General features: G+C 41.4%; 1 protein-coding gene across 3 annotated transcripts in view; it reads left to right on the top strand.

The window, feature by feature from the left end:
* Window positions 1-2,185: 2,185 nt before the first annotated feature.
* RNF130 (ring finger protein 130) overlaps window positions 2,186-24,754 on the top strand; it is a 35,644-nt gene continuing 13,075 nt past the window's right edge. Inside the window, exons 1-5 of one of the 3 annotated variants that reach the window (XM_081318617.1) lie at window positions 2,201-2,345; window positions 3,120-3,543; window positions 16,876-17,070; window positions 18,336-18,586; window positions 23,073-23,144. In XM_081318617.1, coding sequence (XP_081174743.1) covers window positions 3,285-3,543; window positions 16,876-17,070; window positions 18,336-18,586; window positions 23,073-23,144 — 777 coding nt within the window. In that variant the 5' untranslated portion in view covers window positions 2,201-2,345; window positions 3,120-3,284. Of the gene's footprint in view, window positions 3,544-16,875; window positions 17,071-18,335; window positions 18,587-23,072; window positions 23,145-24,754 lie in introns of all 3 variants that reach the window. The other 2 variants (XM_081318618.1, XM_081318616.1) reach the window with 2 other exon arrangements.

The raw sequence follows: 24,754 nt of genomic DNA, 5'->3' as shown, positions 1-24,754 counted from the left end.
TCTTTTGCCCTGCTTTTTAATTTCAATTTTAATGATATTCTGTCTAGTATAGCAGCAAGAAAGAGGTGTGTTGACACTTTAAACTTGCTTCTTCTAAAATGAGTGTGAAAATTACTGGACTTGTGCGTTGAGCTAAACTACTGTGTGGCTTATTTAAATCTGGTGAAAAATGTTATATAGTTCAGGGACTATGAAGTGCTATGGCTCACTATGAGATGTCCTCCCAGGCAAAATGTTTTGTTTTACTAACCAATATGAATATAAATATGGTCAGAGGAGGTTCAGGTAAGCGGAGAAGTTTATTTGTAAATTAACAAGTCTGTTTTAATTTTCATGTGAAAATGCAAACTTGAGATTCCTAAGAAAAAAGAATCCAGAAATATATGTATGAACAGACTTTAATACACATGAATTATTATTTGTATTTTTATCTTGCCTTTTTTATATATTTAGTCAACTCAAGGCAGCAACATTACTAGCACTCCACATTTGTCTTAAAAAGCATCAAAGTGCCCATAAAATGAAGCAAATATCTACAATCTATTTAGGGTGAAACACAATCACATTTCTTGGAAACAATTGTCATTTTGCTACCCTTTTAAAGGACTTACGACAGGTTTCAAAAAAAGCTTAGAAAGTGGAATGTTTGTGGTTGTCACCCATTATGTCCCACATTGCAAAAAGAAGGATATGCTGTGAAAGCAGAATGTTTGGCTACTGGCTCAGAAATGCTTCTTGAATTATACAGATATTTCTACAGTGTTTTGCATGAACATCATTTCTGAGAATTTACACAGCCACAAGCTGCCATTTTTAGTGGACTTTTCATGTCCACTATGAAAAGTCACACTGTAAAGCCTTACAAGGAAGAGAAATGTGGCCTTCATTAAGGGAAAATTAAATCAATACAATTTTCATTTAGCTGCCTCACACTGGCAATAAAGGAAGATTTAAGCAAGTTACTGAACATTAATCATCGCTTATAATGTTGGAGCCTTCCACTTGCCACTAGGATTCAGGAAATATGTTTGTCAACAAACACTGAAAAGGTATACAGTATTTCAAGCGTCATCCATACATACAATATCAATCTACCTACCAACACTATGGTAGAATATATTTAAGAAACAGCCATAATTTGCTCAATGAGCCATATGATGTGCAAAAATATATATATTTACTGCTTCTCCCACTCCTCCCAGCATTTATTCTGCCTTTCTCAAGGACTAAAAATGTAAGAGCCAAAAAAGACATTAATACCTAGGGTTGAAGCAGTATTTGGTACCATGAAAGCCCTTGCCTCCTCAGTCACAATAAAAAAATACATACCTAAAGAATAATCTACTCTACCAACGGTTTATTGAAACTATCATTAATTGCAACGGGCACATTGTGATGCCTAAAAATCCTGAAAAGGTTATAGCTGCTGTCCAATCAGTTTGAAACTGAATTGTGCAAGTTTGATCAAAGATTCACCCAAGCAAGGAATTACAGGTAATCCTTGATTTACAATTCATTTAGTGACCATTCAAAGTCACAATGGCACTTTGTGACTTATGACCTTTTTTCACAGTGCCCATCTTTGCAGCATCCCCATAATCATGTGATCAAAACTCAGATGCTTGGCAACTAACTCATATGTATGACGGTTGCAGTGTCCCAGAGTTACGTGATCACTTTTTGGAACCTTCTGACAAGCAAATCAATGGGGAAGCCAGATTCACTTAACAAGTGGGTTACTAGCTTATCAAATGCAGTGATTCACTTATCAACTGAGGTAAGAAAGGTCATAAAATGGAGCAAAACTCACTTAACAAATGTCTCACTTAACAACATAAATGCTCGCTTCAGTTGTGGTCTAGGACTACCTCTACTCCCAGCTGGGGAATCAGATGAGGTTGGGGGGGGCGAGAGACAGCGTGAAGGGCAATCTATACTTCCATAAATTCTTGGACCGCAACTTCCTTCCTCGTGGGCTACGCTGCAGTCATCACCCAAAGTAACACCCTATCTACATCGGTAGGCTACGCTACTCGTGAAAAACCGCCTTGGGGGGGGCTACAGGAGCTCGCTTTCTACAGGAGCTCGCGTGCAGCCCCTCCCAACTCTTCCTCCTCTTCCTCTCTCCCGCCCCCCGCCCCTTCGGAGGGGAGGGGGCCTGACTCCAATCCCACTTCCTCGTCGAAGGGGGAGGTGAAGAGTTGGGTTGGTGCAGTGCGCCTGCGCACCGGGCGCGACACCCCAACCGACAGTCGGCAGCCTGGCGGTTCCGCCATAAGAAAGTGGCTGGCGAGCGGAGGAGCGCCGGTTGCTTTGAGAGGAAAGGAGAGGCCGGCGGTTGCTTGGTGGGTGGGGCCACGCGCCTGTAGCTAACCTGCCTGTAGCTTTGGGGCGCGAGGACGACCCGGGGCCGTCCGGAGCGGTCGGCTAAGGCTTCATGGAGCTCCCGCTCCCTCGGTTGCGGACGCTCGCCTGCGGTTGGGAAAGGTCCGTGGAGGCTACGTGCGTAGAAGGGCTCCGCCTCGGGACCCAGCCAGAAGTCTAAGGTTGACCGCCGGCTGCGAAGCCTCAGGCGCCATCCAGAGAGCGACGTTCAACGGCCTCCCGCACTGATTGCAGCAACCCCAGCCCCAGCAGCCTGGAGGTGGCGGCGGCGCCGGCGACGACGACGAAGAGGAGGAGGGCTTCGAGCAGAACGGCGTCGCTAAAACCTGGGAGGGGGGGGGCTCTCGTCCTTTCCCTCCGTGTTTTTCTCCTTGTTTGTCTCTCCCAGCGCCCGTTTTCCTCTTCGCCTTTCCCGAGGAGCTGTTGCCCTCAGCTGCGCTTCTTTGCCCCAGGCTTGAGGGGCTGCGATTCTGGGGGGAGCCCCAAGAGAGGCACCCGGGCAGGCCGCAGGGGAGCTCCTTTGGACCATCCCAAGGGAAGGACTGCTTGGCCTTGGCTCCAAACGGCGGGATACGAAGGTTTCTCCCTCGGCCCGGGAATAAACTGGCCCCGTAGCCCCTAACCTACGGTATGCCGTATCTCCGGGCATATTGGATGTGATTTATTCCCTTCTTTTTTAAAAAAAAACCTGACAATTTCTTTCTTCGCTCTCCCACCATTTTATGTCTTTTCAGCAGTATTGAAGTGGGACTGGATGGAGAGTGATCTGCGAGATTACTTTTGGGCTTCTTTTCGTTGTAGAGCAGATTAATATGAATACGTGCCCGTAATAAACCCGATCATCATCTCATTGAGAAGAATTTTTTTAAGAATAAAATAGCCATTTTTAAGAGCTGAAAATGATTCTGAAGTGGATTTTGCCTTACTGGAGCTACTTCTCCTCTGTGCCCATTTTGGTCCTGTTTAACTGTTACCCTCTCCGAGCTAGTGCAGATAATTCCAACCTAATGTATTATACAGCTCTCATAAATGTCACCGTGTTGAATCCTGACCGTTCAACATCTGCTTCAATAACACTTGAGCGTGCACGCTATGGACAAACTTCTCCCAAAATAAGTGTCAAAGGCCTACTTCTGGCACCTTTGCCAATCAATGGAGGTAAGGGTTTTTTTGTTTTTTGTAGCTTTTTCTTCTTTTCATGTTACTATGTGTTGCAGTTTAATCAATTGAGCTTGATTAAAAGTATGTGCAGAAGTCTCTCTTCATTCCAGAATCCAAGAGTTCAGGAAGCATTTTTACATATCTTTTTTAAAGTAATCTACTGTAACAAAAATGTATTTTGAAGCTGACTAAGGTAAATTAAGATGACACCTAGGTGTACATGTATAAAACAGTAGAAATGCACATATAAAACCACATTTATAGATTATATGTTGTAGGTTTTAATGCTGTAAGAGTCACCTGTGTGTGAATTTAGTGGCCATATAAATGTGTTTAATGGAATAGTGTATCATAATCCTAGAATATATCCGTGTTGGTATCATGAAAGCATGAATCATGGAAATTATGATTCTTGAGAGCCAGTTTGGTGTAATGGTTAAGGTGCTGGCCTAGAAATCAGGAGATGGTGACTTCTAGTCTCATCCTAGGCATGAAAGGTGGTTGGATGACTTTGGACCAGTCACTTTCTCAGTCCAACCTACTTCACGGTGTTACTGTGGGGAAAATAGGAGGAAGGAGTATTAGGTATGTTTGCTGCCTTGAGATACTTATAAAGTAATAAGGGGTGGGATAAAAGTCATAAATAATGAAGGCTTACAATGGTGCATTTTATTGGTAATGTTATCAATGAGAGGAATAAGTAATAGTTTCCCGTTAAATTGCTTCTTGGAAGAATCTTGATTTATTTTCATAGAAAGTATGGAATGAATTTTAGTGAGTATTCAAGGTCATTGAAGAACATTTTTAAGTAAGCTTTTTCAAAAATAAAACCATAGAATCAAATTGGCTGTTGAAAAAAGTTGAATAGCTGCTGACTGTCATGATTTTGGAGAGCATAGCATTAAAATGTATGTGGGGATGAGTGGTGTGCATAGCAGCAGTTGATCTAAATAAAATACCAACTGTATTGCTATCTTTGAAGGTAAGAAATTGGGAGACCTTGTTTGAAAAGAACAGAGATATAAATCAAATAGGTAAAAATAATTATGCTGTTTTCAGTAACACAAACTTTGTATAGTATTCAACACGGTCATATTTTTCCTGACTGCCTCTAGAAACAGTAATGATTAAATTATCCTGGAAGTTTATTTAGCTTGCTTGTAAAAATGCTTATGAATCCTCACACACAAGAAAAAAGTATAAGTTGACATTTACTTAGAAGCTGTTTATTCTTCTAATATGAGCTGAAGGAAAATGAGAGACCAAAATAAAAATGTATTGTGGAATCAAATATGGTTTGAAAGTGTAAGAAAGTATTTGGTAATTTTTTTCCTTGAAGGATGAGAAAGTGCCATGAAGTTGTATCTTAGGTTGTTTCAGAGCTAATTTGGAAAATAAGTTTATATTTACATTCATTTATTTGTTTCCTGTCTTTATTATTTTTACAAATAACTCAAGATGATGAACATATCCAATATACCTTTGTTCTCGTATTTTCCCCACAATAGTACCCTGTGAAGTGAGTTGGCTGAAAGAGAATGCCTGACCCAGGGTCACCCAGCTGGTTTTCATGGCTATGGCAAGACTAGAACTGGTGCCTCAAACACTAGGCCAAACTGGCTTACTTTTCTAGCCTGGTGATTTTATTTACACATGCACATATTCATACACAAATATACATGCATACATAGGTTGCAAAATCTTAATTGCCTGAACTTCAATTTCATTTCCTATTCTTTTGAGACTTCTGGTTTTGTTTCACTATTAGGTATTATACTATTTTTTGTATTTAAAATCTGCTAGAAATACTCATCTGGGGCACTTTTGGATTCAGTAGTCAAAGTGTCTTAAAATGCCATATCATATAAATCAATTATTGCTTCATAAAACAGCTGTACACGATAATGCTTTTTCTGTTAATTGCAAAGAATTAAAAGTAAAGTTTTCATGTGTCTAAACCAGAGGTGTCAAACTGCCGGCCCATCGGCAGGACACGTCACGAGGAAACCGCACCTGCCTCATTGCTGGCAATGGGGAAAAAGTTCCAATATGTCATGCGACATTGCGAGTTTGACATGTCTGGTCTAAACTCTGTAATGGCTAGAGAATGTTTTGAAGTGCTATAGCATGGTACAAAGAAATGCTGTTCTGTATTCTTAAATGTCATTTACCATGGTTTTCAGAAGATTTCTATTATATGCTAAATCTAGATCATTTGGAATATGATAATTACCAGAAGCAAGAAATTGGGAGGGGAGGGAAGAAAAGAGAACTTTCAGTTAATGGAGTTGTGCCAAAATCAGTAGTCTTTCTCCAATCCAGTTTAACAGGAAAGAGAACTGAAATTATGCATCAGTGCAGTCCCTTCTGAAGTAGGTCATGATGGCAAAGTCTTTACACACACTTGTGATACTCACTGCACATAAGCAAACATCCCCTTGTAGAAAGCAACCAGCTTCTCTCTTACACCAGATCTGAGATCCTAGAAAGAGTGGGGGCGGGGGAAGCAACAAAGATGATAAAGGGTCTGGAGGCTAAATTGTGTGATGAAGGATGGGGGGAGGACATAATAAACTATCTTCCAGGACTGGAGGAGCTGTCATAGAGAAGAGAGGATTGACCTATTCTTCAAAGCACTAGAGGGCAGGACAAGAAGTAAATGGGTGGGCACTTGTTAAAGAGGAACCCAACCTTAAAGGATAAATTTCTTGACAATGAGAACAATTAAAGAAATAGCTTGCCTCCCAGAGTTGTGACTGCTCCATAACTGGAGGTTTTAAAAATAGATTTAGCACACAGAACAACCATTTTACCAAAATGGTATAAGGTCTCTTGCCTTGAGCAGGAGATTGGACTAGACCTCTGAGGTCCCTTCCAGCCCTATGATTCTATGTTCTGTGTGCTAAATCTGCTCTAGAAAATCTTTCAAGCCTCCAGAAAAGAGTTGGGGGTAGCATGGGAAGACTCTGGAATGAGAGGGGCCAAATGGACTGTTTTGCTGCTGGTATGTTTTCTACTGTACAATGGATAGCATCCTTAGTTGTTTAACATCATAGTATGCCATAAGGTGGCTTGAGATTTTGGCAGGATAATGGGGCCTGTGAATAAGTGAGAATTTCTTCTAGGGCTGTAAACTAATTTGAAACTATGGCTTGTTGGCTTCATGTGATGGATTAATGTTTTGTTTGTGGGTTCCTCAATTATTTCTGCTTTGTTTTTGTTCTTTGTCCAAGTCTCTGACAGTTCCATAAAGGCATAAACTGAATGGGTTTAAAAATGGCAAATGCAATTTAATATAAGCACATGCCAAGTGATGCACATTGGCACAGGAACCTAGAGGTTTCATATACATTAATGGGAATTGTGCTGGTAATGACTGATCAGTCTGACTGATCAGGACTGATCATAGAGTCACGATGGGAAACTTAGTGAAAATGTCAACCCAATGTACAGTTGGTATTTTAAAAAGATAAATCTCATGCTTGGAATTAACGTAAGTGAACATAAGGCTACCAATATAGTAATGTCCTTATATAAATCTCTAATGAGTCATATTAAGTCATACATGGTGTGAAAAAATGTAGCTAATGATATTTTGTCCCTCTCAATCTTAGAATTTAACTCATCTATTTAAATGTAGGGACAGACAAATCTAAAATTCTTTCTTTTGACTGTATTGTCAAATAATTGAGAATTTAAAAGGGAACAGGATTATTTCGTAGAGGTTTAGAGTAACCTCCCTAAGTGACTCATTATCAGTAATAAACTCTGGTGTTTAGTAAATTAATAGTTAAAGCAAACTATAGCTCAGCATGATATATGATCTAATAAAGAATCTTCTTATGGCTGTTATTTTTCCATGGGAAGAAATGTAATAGGAGTCTGCCCTAAACAGACTACTGTTCTGACCGTCCCGAGGGATGGAGATATATATATATATATATATATATATATATATATATATATATATATATATATATATATGTATGTATGTATGTATGTATGTATGTATGTATGTATGTATATGTATATGTATATGTATATGTATATGTATATGTATATATATATAAAACTTTTCAGCTTGAAGGGAATAGGGAATAGGGACAGTAATAGGGACAGTAAGCACTTTCCTATCATAGTATGTTGCTCGAGATTTTTAGTTTAGTTTAGTTCATATATATTTAGGAAACCATGATATAATATTTTTATCACACCTCAAAACTTATTTAGAAAATGTATATCTTAGAACAGGGGTCTTCAAATTTGGCCCTTTTATGACTTGTACACTTCAACTCCCAGAATTCCTCACACAGCGTGCCTGACTGAGGAATTCTGGGAGTTGAAGTCCACAAGTCATAAAGGGCCAAGTTTGAAGACCCCTGTCTTAGATGTAAGCATAAGGCCTTATGTAAATTGTGCTGGAAAAAAATTGCATATATATTGAGATCAAGCAAAGACCATGCTAATATTTTTTTTAAAAAAATCAGTTCTTTCTATGTCTTATCAGTGGTTTCAGCAATTTTCCTCTTTATATTGTTTCACAATTTATCTTCAATGTTTCAATGTATGTAGTTTTTCAATATTTTCGCTATTATGATATTTAGATGTCAATGGTAGCAATGACATGTTCTTAAATAGAATCTTTGAGTATTCATCTAGATTATTTGTAACACATACTCTGCAAATTAACTTTTTTTACACATTGTACTTTAAAAATTATGATGCAGTTGAATCTGAATCCTCTGTGCCTCTAGGAGGAGTAAATATAGTCAAACAAAGTTAGTTGTAATCAGTTTTGTGTATCCAGCCTTAAAAATCAAATAATACAAATTGCAGAGTTTGCAAAATAGGGATTAAGTCATGTCTAGCATTCTAGATGACTCTAAACTAAGTAATGTTGTACCTATATCAGTATCAGTAGTTGTATCCCAAAGGTTGTATACATATATTACAAAATAAGGAACATAGTCAACTACATTAGGGAAATGGATAGCACTGCATAGGACACATCTTTCCACATTGTGTAGCTTAATGAGGCTTGAATCTGAATATAAAATTGGACACTGGTCCATCTAGTCCAGCAGTCTGTTCTAACAATGGTCAACTGAATACAAAAGAAAGCCCACTAGTCTCCTAGGCCTTCAGAGGAAGTTGCAATGCCATCCAATCTAATAGCCTTTGATTCCCACGATGACTACTTACGAAGATATACAGACAGGGTAACTGAGGTAATTAATATAATTTATAATCTGCTTATGAATGGAGGCTACTTTTGGAACCTAAAAACTGTCTTGATTCTTTCCATTTGTACCTTTAAAATAAGGGAGAGTAGATCAAAAAGAGCAAAATGCTTATCTTTAAGGTATTCATTTTTTTTCCTGAATTCAGTTTCTACTTCTTTTTTTAAAGGACTTAAAATCTTTTGTCCATAACTTCTAATTTTGAATTAATATATAAAAAATATTTGCTTTTGCAGTTCATTAACAGTCTTAATGTCATTTTCAGTTATAGATTACTGGTAGGCTGCCTCAGGCATTTGGGGGAAGTCCAATATAGGCCACATGTGAGTGTCTCTCTATTTGTAGGCAGGATTTTCAGTGCCAGAGCAAGCCTCCCATGGTCTCCCCTACACTTCTTACCTGAGAGAGTTGATTTATAGACAATGACAATGTTGATAAGGTAGATTTGCTGAGAGAAAAACAGAATACATCCATTTATTCCAGTCTGTGGAATAGAGTTTTTCTTCAGCAGAGCAGTTTTGATTGCAAAATCTAGTCCATGGGTCCTGTTATCTATCTGTGGTTTCCCTTTCTGAAGGGACATATATTCCCTTGCTGTTTCCTATTACGATTCCTTTTCTGTAAATCAGGTATACTGCTCTTAATAATCAGCTCTAAATCCATAATTTAAAGGGCTCTTAGTAAAGTATCACATTTCTCTTGCTTTTTCCCCCAACTTTCATAGCCATATATATCACTGGGAAGTTCATTTTTTATTTTTTCCTGACATTTGTTTTCATGAAATGTCTGTGTCACTGCAAGAGATAATAGGTGCAGCTTCAAGGAAAGATATATTACAGGTAGTCCTCAAATTGCATCCATTCGTTCAGTGACCATTCCAACTTACGACAGCACTGAAAAAAGTGACTTATGACCAGTCCTTCACTTAGGACTCTCCGGCATTTACGGCTCAGGTGGACTGCAGGAACAGAGCTCAGATCTTCGGAATCTGTGCTGTTTCTGCACCCTGCCAAAATTGTTCAGCTCCACTCAGCAGTGCAGGTCTTTCAGTTAGACCCCAGAGACAAGACAGTTCTTCTTGGCAGGCAGCAGTAACCTTTCCTCCTGGCTTCCCCACTGACTTTCTGGGGAAGCTGGCAAAGAAGATTGTAAACATGATTGTGGGGCACTTTGTAACTGGTTGTGAGAATAGGTTGCCAAGCATCCATATTGCGATCATGTACCCAGATTATTGGGGGCAATATGCTGACTCTGTAAATCGCTTACAGAGGGCTGTAAAGCACTGTGAAGCGGTCTATAACTGCTATATAACTGCAGCAGGGGATGATGCAACATTTTATGACAGCCAGAAGGACATTTGGAGCCACATAAAGCACCCTTTCCAAATCCATCCTAACTTTGGATGGTTGTTGAACAGCTGTCATAAGCCAAGGGTTACATATAGAAAGATAGAAAGCGGTTCCAAATTGATCTTTCCAAAAGTTAAGGGTTTTACCTAGAGGCGTAGCTGTGCAGAAAGGCTTAGGGATTGAATAGGCCAAGTGATGGAATTGGCATCTCATGGGGAAAAAATGTATATATTGAGCTTTTCTGTAAAAATGATATAAATGACATCAGATTACATCTTTTTAAATAGGTGATTTGTAGAAGTTTGGAATTACTCTTAAATTGCTTTTCATTATATCATGGAGACTTTCCAGCTTGGATATCTAGAATCTCTAGCTTGGGAAAAATATACGTTACAAATGGATTCTGAATAACTGATCATAGATGACAGATGGTAATGGAAAACTATTGATAATTAAACTTGCTGACATAGTTGTCTATGTCCCTTAAAATGCTGATTGATAAATCAGGCACTTTAGGTGTATAGTAATTTTCCTTATTTCCAGTAACTATTGGAATATGCTTTGAATACCCTAGTGATTGCTTAAATAATTTTTATGGGACTGTACAGGTACTCCTTGACTTACAACCACTTGTTTTGTGATCGTTTGAAGTTGCAATAGTGTTTAAAAAGGTGACTTAGACCGGGTTTCACACTGAACGACTATTGCTACATATACCCATGGTCATGTGATCAAAATTTAGGTGCTTAGCAACCGGCATGTATTTATGACAGTTGCACTGTCACATGTAATCACCATTTGTAACCTTCCCAGCTGGTTTTCGACCAGCAGAGTCAATGGGGAAAGCCAGATTCACTTAACCACCACATGGTTCACTTAACAACTGCAGTGATTCACTTAAGAACCATGGAAAAAAAGATTGTAAAATGAGACAAAAACTCACTTAATAATTGCCTTGCTTGGCAACATAAATTTTGGGCTCAGTTGTGGTCATAAGTCAAAGAATATGTGTACTTTGATGGGGTGATTTTTAAGTATTAAGAGTTAAGTAACACACCTCAATTTATGTTTCCTTTTTCTTAACGTTTAACTGTTTCTTGCGCGTCTAATAAGAGGAGTAGAAGAAGATGACATGGTAACTATCCTGACTTCTTATTCTAGCGTGGAAACTGATCTGGTAGTCCCAAGGTTCATAAAATGTATATTGTGCTAACGTTCTGTCGGTAGAAGATAAGAGATATTATGCACAGAGCATTTGTCTCTCCATGATGGCATGTACTGCCAAATTCTGGAGCCCCTTCTGTTTGTGACAATAGTAGTAATTGTAGTGGAAGTCATTAATAGTCTTCATGCAATTAAAAACAGCAAACTCCAGATCAGAAAAAAAATCCAATCTAAATATATAACAGAGCTTGACTATTGCAAAGCCCACTCTCCTCCAAAGCCTCACATAATGTATGGAACTTTATGACTTTTTTGTCACTATTAACTTGTTCTTTCTTATTTCTTTTTATTCAGTGAATACCGTATATACTTGAGTATAAGCCGAATTTTTCAGCCCACTTTTTGGGCTGAAAAATTCCACTTCGGCTTATACTCCAGTCAACAAAAAAACTTACCGAGGACTTGTGCGCGGCCGAGGCTTTGGTGCTTCCGGGATCGCGCGCACCTCTCCCAAGCCACCGCCGTCCGAGACCTGCCGAAGTTTGGGGAGCTTTGGGGAGGTGCGCGCGCACCTCCCCAAACCTCCCCAAACGTCGGCAGGTCTCCGGACCTCCGCGCCTTGCCTGCCTGCTTCTTTCCGCAGCGGAAAGAAGCAGGCAGGCAGGGCGCGGAGGAACGGAGACCTGCCGACGTTTGGGGAGGTTTGGGCGCCTCCCCAAACCTCGGCAGGTCTCCGTTCCTCCGCGCAGACCTGCCGACGTTTGGGGAGGTTTGGGCGCCTCCCCAAACCTCCCCAAACCTCGGCAGGTCTCCGTTCTTCCTGCCGACCTTTGGGGAGGTTTGGGCGCCTCCCCAAACCTCCCCAAACCTCGGCAGGTCTCCGTTCCTCCTGCCGACCTTTGGGGAGGTTTGGGCGCCTCCCCAAACCTCCCCAAACCTCGGCAGGTCTCCGTTCCTCCTGCCGACCTTTGGGGAGGTTTGGGCGCCTCCCCAAACCTCCCCAAACCTCGGCAGGTCTCCGTTCCTCCGCGCAGACCTGCCGACGTTTGGGGAGGTTTGGGCGCCTCCCCAAACCTCCCCAAACCTCGGCAGGTCTCCGTTCCTCCTGCCGACCTTTGGGGAGGTTTGGGCGCCTCCCCAAACCTCGGCAGGTCTCCGTTCCTCCGCGCAGACCTGCCGACCTTTGGGGAGGTTTGGGCGCCTCCCCAAACCTCGGCAGGTCTCCGTTCCTGTATGGGGAGGTTTGGGCGCCTCCCCAAACCTCGGCAGGTCTCCGTTCCTCCGCGCAGACCTGCCGACCTTTGGGGAGGTTTGGGCGCCTCCCCAAACCTCCCCAAACCTCGGCAGGTCTCCGTTCTTCCTGCCGACCTTTGGGGAGGTTTGGGCGCCTCCCCAAACCTCGGCAGGTCTCCGTTCCTGTTTGGGGAGGTTTGGGCGCCTCCCCAAACCTCCCCAAACCTCGGCAGGTCTCCGTTCTTCCGCGCAGACCTGCCGACCTTTGGGGAGGTTTGGGCGCCTCCCCAAACCTCCCCAAACCTCGGCAGGTCTCCGTTCCTGTTTGGGGAGGTTTGGGCGCCTCCCCAAACCTCCCCAAACCTCGGCAGGTCTCCGTTCCTCCGCGCAGACCTGCCGACCTTTGGGGAGGTTTGGGCGCCTCCCCAAACCTCCCCAAACCTCGGCAGGTCTCCGTTCTTCCTGCCGACCTTTGGGGAGGTTTGGGCGCCTCCCCAAACCTCCCCAAACCTCGGCAGGTCTCCGTTCCTCCGCGCAGACCTGCCGACCTTTGGGGAGGTTTGGGCGCCTCCCCAAACCTCCCCAAACCTCGGCAGGTCTCCGTTCCTGTTTGGGGAGGTTTGGGCGCCTCCCCAAACCTCCCCAAACCTCGGCAGGTCTCCGTTCCTCCGCGCAGACCTGCCGACCTTTGGGGAGGTTTGGGCGCCTCCCCAAACCTCCCCAAACCTCGGCAGGTCTCCATTCTTCCTGCCGACCTTTGGGGAGGTTTGGGCGCCTCCCCAAACCTCCCCAAACCTCGGCAGGTCTCCGTTCCTCCGCGCAGACCTGCCGACCTTTGGGGAGGTTTGGGCGCCTCCCCAAACCTCCCCAAACCTCGGCAGGTCTCCGTTCTTCCTGCCGACCTTTGGGGAGGTTTGGGCGCCTCCCCAAACGTCGGCAGGTCTGCGCGGAGGAACGGAGACCTGCCGAGGTTTGGGGAGGTTTGGGGAGGCGCCCAAACCTCCCCAAACGTCGGCAGGTCTGCGCGGAGGAACGGAGACCTGCCGAGGTTTGGGGAGGTTTGGGGAGGCGCCCAAACCTCCCCAAACAGGAACGGAGACCTGCCGAGGTTTGGGGAGGTTTGGGGAGGCGCCTAAACCTCCCCAAACGTCGGCAGGTCTGCGCGGAGGAACGGAGACCTGCCGAGGTTTGGGGAGGCGCCCAAACCTCCCCAAAGGTCGGCAGGAGGAACGGAGACCTGCCGAGGTTTGGGGAGGTTTGGGGAGGCGCCCAAACCTCCCCAAACAGGAACGGAGACCTGCCGAGGTTTGGGGAGGTTTGGGGAGGCGCCCAAACCTCCCCAAAGGTCGGCAGGTCTGCGCGGAGGAACGGAGACCTGCCGAGGTTTGGGGAGGCGCCCAAACCTCCCCAAAGGTCGGCAGGAGGAACGGAGACCTGCCGAGGTTTGGGGAGGCGCCCAAACCTCCCCAAAGGTCGGCAGGAGGAACGGAGACCTGCCGAGGTTTGGGGAGGTTTGGGGAGGCGCCCAAACCTCCCCAAAGGTCGGCAGGAGGAACGGAGACCTGCCGAGGTTTGGGGAGGTTTGGGGAGGCGCCCAAACCTCCCCAAAGGTCGGCAGGAGGAACGGAGACCTGCCGAGGTTTGGGGAGGTTTGGGGAGGCGCCCAAACCTCCCCAAACGTCGGCAGGTCTGCGCGGAGGAACGGAGACCTGCCGAGGTTTGGGGAGGCGCCCAAACCTCCCCAAACAGGAACGGAGACCTGCCGAGGTTTGGGGAGGTTTGGGGAGGCGCCTAAACCTCCCCAAACGTCGGCAGGTCTGCGCGGAGGAACGGAGACCTGCCGAGGTTTGGGGAGGCGCCCAAACCTCCCCAAAGGTCGGCAGGAGGAACGGAGACCTGCCGAGGTTTGGGGAGGTTTGGGGAGGCGCCCAAACCTCCCCAAACAGGAACGGAGACCTGCCGAGGTTTGGGGAGGTTTGGGGAGGCACCCAAACCTCCCCAAAGGTCGGCAGGTCTGCGCGGAGGAACGGAGACCTGCCGAGGTTTGGGGAGGCGCCCAAACCTCCCCAAAGGTCGGCAGGAGGAACGGAGACCTGCCGAGGTTTGGGGAGGCGCCCAAACCTCCCCAAAGGTCGGCAGGAGGAACGGAGACCTGCCGAGGTTTGGGGAGGTTTGGGGAGGCGCCCAAACCTCCCCAAAGGTCGGCAGGAGGAACGGAGACCTGCCGAGGTTTGGGGAGGTTTGGGGAGGCGCCCAAACCTCCCCAAAGGTCGGCAGGAGGAACGGAGACCTGCCGAGGTTTGGGGAGGTTTGGGGAGGCGCCCAAACCTCCCCAAAGGTCGGCAGGAGGAACGGAGACCTGCCGAGGTTTGGGGAGGTTTGGGGAGGCGCCCAAACCTCCCCAAAAGTCGGCAGGAGGAACGGAGACCTGCCGACGTTTGGGGAGGTTTGGGGAGGTGCGCGCGATCCTCCGGGCGGTCACTTGCTTCGCGTCTCCTGAGGGAAGGGGGGGCGACTGGAGCGGGCGTGTTTCCTCGCCTGCTGGGCGCCGCGATTTGCCCGGGGAACGCGCGGGCCCCGAATGGCAGCGTGGAGCGAGGAAGCTGACAGCCAGGGCTTCCCCGAGAGCCGCGGCCACACAGGGTATTCCTGTGTATTCAGGCTTGCAAAATGGCGGATCGAGCCTCTGCTGGCGGCAGAGGCTTGCAGAACGGCGGATCGGCTTATACTCGAGTCAATAACTTTTTCCAGTTTTTGGGGGTGAAATTGGGGGTCTCGGCTTATACTCGAGTCGGCTTATACTCAAGTATATACGGTAGATGAATACTAACTCCAGTATTGATTATTTCAAATGTAAGAAGATAGAGGAAAAGGATTATTGCAGGCAATAAAGCCTAAAGATAGCTTATCAGTTAAGGCCACAAATAACAGAAGTTCAAATAGCATAAATGAATAAAATCATGCAGTTTATATCCCAAACGTATACCATGGTATAATATCAGGTGCTGGGTATGGGGTGTTTTTATGAGTTTTGTGGGATTCAATCTGTCCTTCATCTTCTCTTTTTGAATTTACAACCTTGAAATCATTATGAGCGGTGATAAGTGTATTTTTCCTTCTTTGTTTTTCACTTTTCCACTTCCTTTATTACTAAGTTCACAATACAAAGTCTTATTTTCAAGAAAATATCTGCTTGTGTTTCTTTAAATTGTAGGGCAACAAACTGTTGCTGATTTAATATAACAGTAAGCAAGTAGCTGAAACACTGCACTATAAATATGATTTTAAAGCAGTGTCACAATAAAGAACCCTTATAATAATACATTCAGTGGAATCCTTTAATTAGGAAAATCTTAAGCTTGGAAAATTGGTCTTAACGTGGAAAACAACAGTGTTGTATTCAATAAGAGCTAATGCAGTGTTTCATTAGTATTCAAGTCAGACTTGGAGGTTTAATGATATGGAATGTTTTACATAAAAGTTCAGCTGAAGTTGGAAGGTTGTAGATTATTGCAATAATTCTGCCATTTTATGAACTAGTTAAAATATAGTGATGTATGTACTATATATGTACTTTCAGGTTAAATTTGCTTTCTGATGGATTACACAGACATATCTATGCTGGTTTTTTGGCAGCTTGAAAGTCATTGCCTTCTGGGATGTTTTTCCCCCCAGTTTAGCAATGATTTTCTCATGAACTTTCACCCAATCCAATCCTATTGTAGAAAGAACCTCTTTTTAATCATTAAAGCAATCATGTCCCTTTCCCAAGCTTCTGTGGCTGTTTTGGAAGGTTTTTCCAACTTTCTCTGGATGCGTTTGTATTCATAATTATTTGTATTTAAGGAAGAAATTTTCCTTGCATCTGGAGGATAAATCACCCAGATCCACTCTGTTGGATGCCAAGCATGATTTAAGCTCTGTAGAGATGCTCAGGGAGCGGACTTATCCAGTTAAATCGTGGAGTCGCAGCTCTTGTTCAGAGAGCAGCTGGCAATCATGGCTACAAGGACCTTTGCTCAACTTTGTGTTGTGCACCAGTTATAGCCTTTCCTGGATAGGGAGGCTCTTCATTTTATCACTCACACCCTGGTCATCTCCCATGCAGTCAGGCAGGGAGGGTATGTTGTGGACTCTGTCAGTTAAAGAATTTTAATTGGTGGGGTCCAGAAAGAGAGCCGTCTCTGCTGCTACCCCTGCCCTTTGGAACATTCTCCCCCATTCTCTTTGGAAATTATGCTAATTGATGTGGTTTGGTAATTAGAAAATATTTTGGTTAGTGTATCAAGGGACTTTCTTTTAAATTACATCATTAAATTAGAACCTGTATTTTATATTTTTAGTTCCAGATCGTTTAGGATGTGATCCACGAACACGGTTTCAGGTTCCTCCAAATACAAAGCAGTGGATTGCTCTATTGCAGCGAGGAAATTGTACATTTAAACAAAAAATTCTGCGAGCAGCTTCACATAATGCTTCAGCTGTTGTAATTTACAACAATGTATCTGGCAATGAGCCTGTTACCATGACTCATCAAGGTAAGAACTAAGATATCAGACCTTCCTTTCAGCTCAGTCCATTTCATCTATTACTTGGAGCTTTTAAAAAAGTAGATTTAATTAAAACTACAGGTTGTGATCAGTTATATCAATAAATGTTACTGGTTGTCACTCTGAGCCAAGTAATGCCCGAGATAGCCCTGCTCCCCATTCCTACCAGTTTACCTTGATGGGAGCAGATTTGAAGTGAAAGTTTAACAGTGGTTATATTGTCAGTTTATTTTGTAATAATTAAATATCTTAGTTAATAATTACTGTTGTTGGTCTTCACCCTTTTTCCAGTCAATACTATCAGATGACCTTGAATTCTGGCTTTTTAAGATAATTTTTCCTATGACTTTTCACACACTAATATATTAATATAAATGTATATAATTTATAAGCATGCTTTCATTGGGCCTTTTCAGTAAGGAAGAGTTTGATCCATAATCAAAGTTCTTTTCTGCTAACTGTCCCAGTGCTACAGTTTTCCTGAATTTCTGATTCTTGTTCACATGGGGATTCATAAAGCCAATATTTTGAAATTGTTGCATTTTCAAAAGTATTCCTCTTGTTTAATTTGTTCTTTTCTGTGCTGCCTTACATTGGAGTAAGTTCCATGTCTTTTAGACAGAAACTGAAAACATCAATCATTTTTATTTCCTGAAGATGGTGGGATTAAAGAATGGTGATCTTAGAACTAAGAAGATGAATATTTTTTTATTTTCATCTTTTCCTGGTATTATAATTCATCATCATTTTAGCTATTGTCTAATGCAGGATGATGGCCTCTTCTGCATGTTTCCTGGCATGTGGAAGGAATAGACCATAATCTGTCACCCTGGTCCAATGCGGGTTGGCAGATGTGATTGGTGTTAGTCTGAGGTATCTATCATGGCTTGTTCACCTTGGGTTACCTTTCTGAACATATATATGTCTGAAGACATAGTCCATTATTTCATTTACCCATACAAACCCCTTCGCCTCGTCAAGGCCCTAATGATAGAAGGAGGATATTATAATTAGCAGTTAAGATATACCATATATCATTATGAAATTAAATTATACTAAGGAGATACTTGTGACATATATGAATATATTACTTAGAAGATTCTGATTATTTCTTAGTTTCTTATGTTACTAATTATAGCTTTTTTTAAAGGCACTAAATTTAATAAAGAGTTCTTGGTTTCTAATAGCACTATGTATGTACATTAGCATATCACTCAAATGGTTTCTCCTGTATATTTATTTCTTTATTGTAGGAACTGGAGACATTGTTACGGTCATGATCACTGAAATGAAGGTTAAAGAAATCTTGAATTATTTAGAAAAAAATATGTCCGTCCTAATTGCAATAGCCGTGGGAACACGCCATCCAAGCAAAAATGTTAACCGAAGTTCCCTTGTCTTTGTATCCGTATCATTTATAGTTTTGATGATAATTTCTTCAGCATGGCTAATATTTTATTTCATTCAGAAGATCAGATATACCAGTGCGCGTGATCGAAATCAGGTAATCATTCTAATCATAAAGAATTTGAAATTTTATCAATGCCTTGATAAAAATATGTATGTATACTAAGAATGCGAAAGGAGCTTTGCTGAATGTTTAGTTTTTTTAATTTATAAAACAAAAACAAAGCTTTTGTGGCAGGAAATGTATTCATTTTAAAAGGTCTCCTGCTTAGGTGAGCTATTTCTCCATTCTGTTTTTAATGTTATAAAATCACTGTTTCTGGTAAAAAGAATGAAATCAGTCACAGTAACTATGTATTATTGTTGCTCGGCAAAAAATAATCACTCTGGATGGGCTACCTTTGAAGGGATTTGAAAGAATAGCATTAGCCTACTCGTGAAAACTTCTATTCCACTTTCAGAGTGGAAGCTCCTATATTTGCCCATTAAATTGTAAGGAAGTTCAAATGGGACTTTAAGCTGACGTTTTTAAGGGATAAGGACAAACAGAGAATCATTATTAAAGACAGAGCAGATTCTGTTAATTGTTCTGAAAAGTACAATGCCATTTGTTAAGGATTAATTTAGTGTCAGTTGGACTGTAATATGCAGTCTTTACTTTTATGGATGTGAAATGCAGGTGTCATTTGTCTGGCATTAAAAACGTTGTAAATATACTGTATTGGCTAGCAATATCAAAGCTATATTGAAAAAAGATCTTTTCTTTTATACAATTGCTTAGTTTTCTTTTGTATCCCAGAGAAACTATGGCTCTATGTTAAAGTACGATAATTAATTTGAATTGGAATATCTAGAATTAAAAGGAGCTTGAATACTAAGATCACTGATAACTGACAATTTAGAATGGCTGCTTTAGTTAGAGTTGAACTTTAAAAACTCAAACATTAAACAAATTCTGTGATATAAAACTTCATGAATTAAACTATCCCTATAGTTTTCTTGGTAACAATATAAAAGTGGTTTTCATTTCCTCATGTCTTCTTTTGGTTTTTTACTTCCCACTCCAGCTGAAAATCCTGAGGTTTTCTTGTGTTCTCCAAATATCAGCTAGGTCTGCACTTGGAATGCCAACAAGAACAGTTAGCTGCACCCATTCAGTTTCACGAAAGAGAATAAAACATGGTTATGTACAAGCACTGATCTGCCATTGCGTATGCAGCTTTCCTCTATTAAATTTCTACAGTGTCAGCTACAAATTTGAGGCATTTCAGACTGATAGAACTCCCATCTAAAAATACACTGCACAAACATATTGGACTACGAGTAAGAGCATATTGAAATCGGTAGGAAGAGGAGTTAACTCTTAGTTTTGAAAGCTCCTTACTAGAATGTAATTACTATTTTTCATATGTGCACATAAATATATATTCATGACTGTATATAGATCTCTGTCTCTACATGCACACATACACAAATATCAAGTTTTTTTTATTTTTTTCAATTATTATTCCTTAGTTTTAAAGCTTAGCAATCGTATGTGATACTGAATGCACATTAACTGTTTACATTAGCATAGGCCAATTGGGCATTTCATTTTTCCACAAAATATGAGTTTTTGGTCTCTTAGCCAATTCCCTCCATATACAATGGATAACTTTCCCCTTGTTTGCCATTAATACTTAATCTAGTACAGGGGTCGCCAACCCCTGGTCCGTGGACCAGTACCAGTCCGTGGCATGCCAGTAACCAGTCCGCACAAATGAGCAAAGGCCCATCCATGGGATGCAGGCAGCACACAAAACCATGCACACTTCTGTCTGCGGGAAAAACCTCTCTCCACAGAACCGGTCCCTGGTGTCCAAAAGGTTGGGGACCTCTGATCTAGTATAGAAGTATTCCTCAACTTAACAACCATTCATTTAGCAACTGTTCAAGTTACAATGGCACTGAAAAAAGTGACTTGTGACCAGTCCTCACACTTACAACAGTCACAGCATCCTCATAGTCACATGGCCAACATTTGGGCACTTGGCAATCTGTATCTATGACACCATCCCAGGATCATGGAATCACCATTGGCAACCTTCCCTGCCTGCTTCCAAGAAGCAAAGTCAATGAGGAAACCCAGGTTCACTTAACCAACCACATGATTTACTTAACAATTGCAGTGATTTGCTTAACAGCCTTGGCAAAAAAGGCCATAAAAAAGATGTGACTCACAACTACCACCTTGGAAATTCTGGTCCCAGTTGTGGTTGTAAGTTGAGGAATGGGAATTTGATGAACAGATTTGAAGAGCACCAGCAGAGAAAGAAAAAAACACAATAGTAACATAAAATTGGTTTATTCTATGTCAACTTCACTTATTCTTTAGAGTGCTGGAAAAATACTTAAAACAAAATCAGACTATTGGTTGAGAAAAAGTGCTTTGTCATTCAAACTGTTGTGGGATACAATGATGTTATTAGCTGCCTAAAAATAAATATCCAAGCATTCTTTATAACAACTGCTGTGGCAGAAGAGGCATTTTAATTCAGGAGAAGAATCTCTTTCTTCTGCAATCCTGAAGAAAGAGGGGATTTAGGGGACTGCAATTTTTTCCCCTGGTTCCCTTCACAGGAGTGAAGTTGGGGAAGATACTTTCTAGTTGGCAGTCATACCACAATGGATACAGGCTATAGAGCATAAAGCATTAATTGGCATCAGAATAGGCTTTCCCTACCTTATTTCTCTCATTCCCTGAGCAATCATTGCAGATATATTCTCTCTTGTGCTTCATTCTATGTCCTTGAGCTGGGTATCTTTTTTTCATGTCTTTCACATTAGATAAGAGAACTTTAGCGCTCCCAGGCAGAAGAGCCAGGATCTCTTGTGAAATAAAATACTGTTTATTCGGTCAATTATCAGCAAAACATCCCCCTTGGAAAAGCAGTAGACTTTGTTCATGTTCAAAATTCTAGACTAATAATATTAGAAAATCCTTTGCAATTCTCATTGTTTCCATCAGAAACTGAGATGGATTTTTTAGTTAAGTTATTTTTCATTGTTTATTTTATTTTATTCATCTTACTTCTGTTCATTTCTTCCTTTTTATTTTTTGTAAGCTGTCTAGAGTAGCATCATGATAGGGAACAAATAAATAAAACCTATCTTCCTACATCAGAATTCATGATGTACATCGGAAATCCTTCAAATATTAATTAAAGCAAACAGGGGAAACCGGTAGTATGTGAGTTTCATATTTCATGAACTTCAGAAGCTTATGTCTTTAGTGTCTCTTGTCCAATTACAACATGCGTGTAATTGGAGTGTGCAATTACCTAAAAATAATCACTACCTTAAAATAATATCTATTCTGACAAGATTTACTGGTTTATAGCTGTGATGGGTTAGCTACAAGAAGTGTGTATTGGAAAGGTGTGGGAAGTCAGGTACCATACTGTTTTTCATCTTATTTAATTACCCATTTCAATAGCGATGAAGTCAATTTGTCTAACTAAAATATCTATGTTCATAGTGTTTAATTATTTCTATTTTCAAAATTCATCATGATTTTTTTCATCTCTTTGCCATTTGAAAAATGTACCATGTAAGCAGTTGGAACGCAGTGATCCCATATATACAGTATTCTACATTTGAGATATCCATATCAAATAGTTATTCTATAGGTTAAAAACTTAAGACCTTTTCTTTCTCCAGTATTTTATAAAGATTGAAGTAACATAATGAAAATTTTATATGGTTTAAAAAGCTTGTCTTATTAAACTTTCATGAAGAAATAGCAACAGCTAAAGAACTTGAAAATGTTTAGCCATTTTAAAGGAGAAAACAGCTGTTAATGCTCTGGTTGCATGTAGCTAATGCACATGGACACAATGCATGTAATGATCACACAATAATTTCTTTAGCTGAGGTTCACAGATTTAAAAATACTACTTATATGGAATACATACAACCCTAACTAGCTAGGCTCGGATTGATAGGTAGTGACATGGCATAAAAAAATTCCCAATAATAACCAAGATACAACAATCCAGATACAAAAAATTAAAGATTAGTAAAATTGGGATAAAAGGGTTTAATTTTTTTTTAGGGAAAGATTTTAGAGAAAGATTTGACAGATTAAAAAGTTCTTCACAGAAAGATTAGACTGAAATGAAGCAAGGAACTGTTTAGACCACAAGCTAAATAACAACAAATGCGCTCTCCCAACTTTTTCAACTTTTTTGTTTCAAGTACGTTACACTGATTCTTCATTATCTATAGTAGACTAACTGGAGCTTCCCTTGGACTTGTATTTAAATGGCATGTTGAGGACTATGTTGCACAGAGCAGTCTACATTGTTACTAATTTGGATTCCATAAAATAGATTCACATTTTTGGTTAAAGAGATTTTAATTACAAAAATGTCCTTGTTGTACACATACTATTCCCAAAAACCCCTAGAATGTATGTCTGTGTGTGGATGGATAGAATAACTGAAATATTATAAAGTACCCTCTAGTGTAGGCATCAAAGCAAATGTAAGAAGTGCAGTTTTTGTAATATTTAATCATTATTGTTTCTTTTTTTTTCTTCAAAGCGTCGTCTTGGAGATGCTGCCAAAAAAGCTGTTGGTAAACTAACAGCAAGAACTGTAAAGAAAGGTGATAAGGTATCACTGTTACTTTATTAGAAAATCTGTCATTAGCCTTTGGCTGTGTCTTCTTTCCAGTTTATTTACTTAACTTCAGTGATTGGTCCATTTTTCAGTAATTATTCACAGAGCTATCTCCTCTGCTTATGTATATTTTTCCTAGCCTATTGCCCTAGTTATGCCCTTTACAGCCAGAAAGGTTATTTTAAATTTTCATACACCCATTTGCTCTTGCTGATTTGTGGTAGCAAAGTTGTGTAGTAATTATGGTGTTAGATTGGCATTGGGGAGTCAGGTTCAAGTTTATCCTCAGCCATTGAAGTTCACCGAGTGCCTTGTATAACCCGTTGAGTTCGTGAAGGAAAGGTGGGCACAAAAGTAATAAATGATTAAGCTAATTTTGAAATAATTTTTATATAATTGATATTGACTTACTGTTTTATACTGTGTTTCTCCAAAAATTAGATTGGGTCTTATAATTTTTTTTTGCCTCCAAAAGAGGCACCAGGTCTTATTTTGGGGAGATAACTTAGGACCGCTGCAGCCAGGCTTCCCACATCCTGACACCTGTTATGCTGCTGTCCAAGTTCTTCTGCAACTTCTTGCAGCTGCATGGCACATCACGCCGGTGCCACCACTCACAGTAGGAGGCCATGTAGCTTGTCACGCCGCTCACCACAGGCTGTGTGGTGTTTTGTGCCATGGCGTGTGCAAGTGGAGGCACCGGCGTGATGCAACGTGGCCTGCCCCAAGTTGCAGCACTGGTGCGACAAGCCACACGGCATCCTGCTGTAGGCAAAGGCACCAGCGCAATGCGCCACTTGGCATGCGGCCGCAAGCAGCCACAAAAGAACTTGAGCAGCGGCGTGACAGGTGTCGGAACGTGGGAGACCTGGCTGCAGTGGTCGTAAGGTAAGTGGGTGTGGGGTGCGTACCCCTTCCATAGCTTGATTTTGGGGATAGGTCTTATTTTCAGGGAAACACGGTACTTTATTACCATTCATAATTTTTACTTACTAATTGCTTTTTGTAATGGCTCTGTTTTTATTTATCATATACAAGACTGCTAGGAGTTTTATCAGGAAATATACCAGTCAGGCTTTGATCCAATGTGGTTTTTCTGGAAAATAAATAAGTAAGACTTCTCTGTGCATGCAAATCAGTTCTAGATTTTGTTGTTGAATTGTCACAAACTTTATTGTCCTGTAGCCCCTTTGTTAAAAGAAAGTTTAATAGCAAAAATGTGCTAATGCATGTTTTGGAGTTGTCTTAAAAGGGAGATAAATCCTAGATAAAAAGACATCAAGATTATCATGCAAGAAGCAGCAGTAGATGTTCTTACTGTTGGCAGACATATCTGCCATTCGTCAGTATTAACAATCAAAATTCAGAGTATGAAATAGTAGTTCTCTATTTCCAACACTGAGGTTACTAATGTTATGGCATTTAGGGGGAAAGGTTTTTTCCCCTTATATTAAGTGGAAAAAGTGTACACGTTATGTATGCCACAATTGAAGATTATAATCTAAAATAAAGGTCCTGAAATCATAAAATCATGGTTTTAGAAACATGATTGCAGATTGATGTGGGCAGTACATAGCTGTTATTTGTCAAAAAAAAGGCTTTCC

Source organism: Vipera berus (genome assembly GCF_964194415.1).
Source record: "Vipera berus genome assembly, chromosome: 2".
NCBI classification, from domain to species: Eukaryota; Metazoa; Chordata; class Lepidosauria; order Squamata; family Viperidae; genus Vipera; species Vipera berus.
The sequence above is the reverse complement of the archived record's forward strand: the minus strand, read 5'-3'. Positions and strand labels throughout refer to the sequence as shown.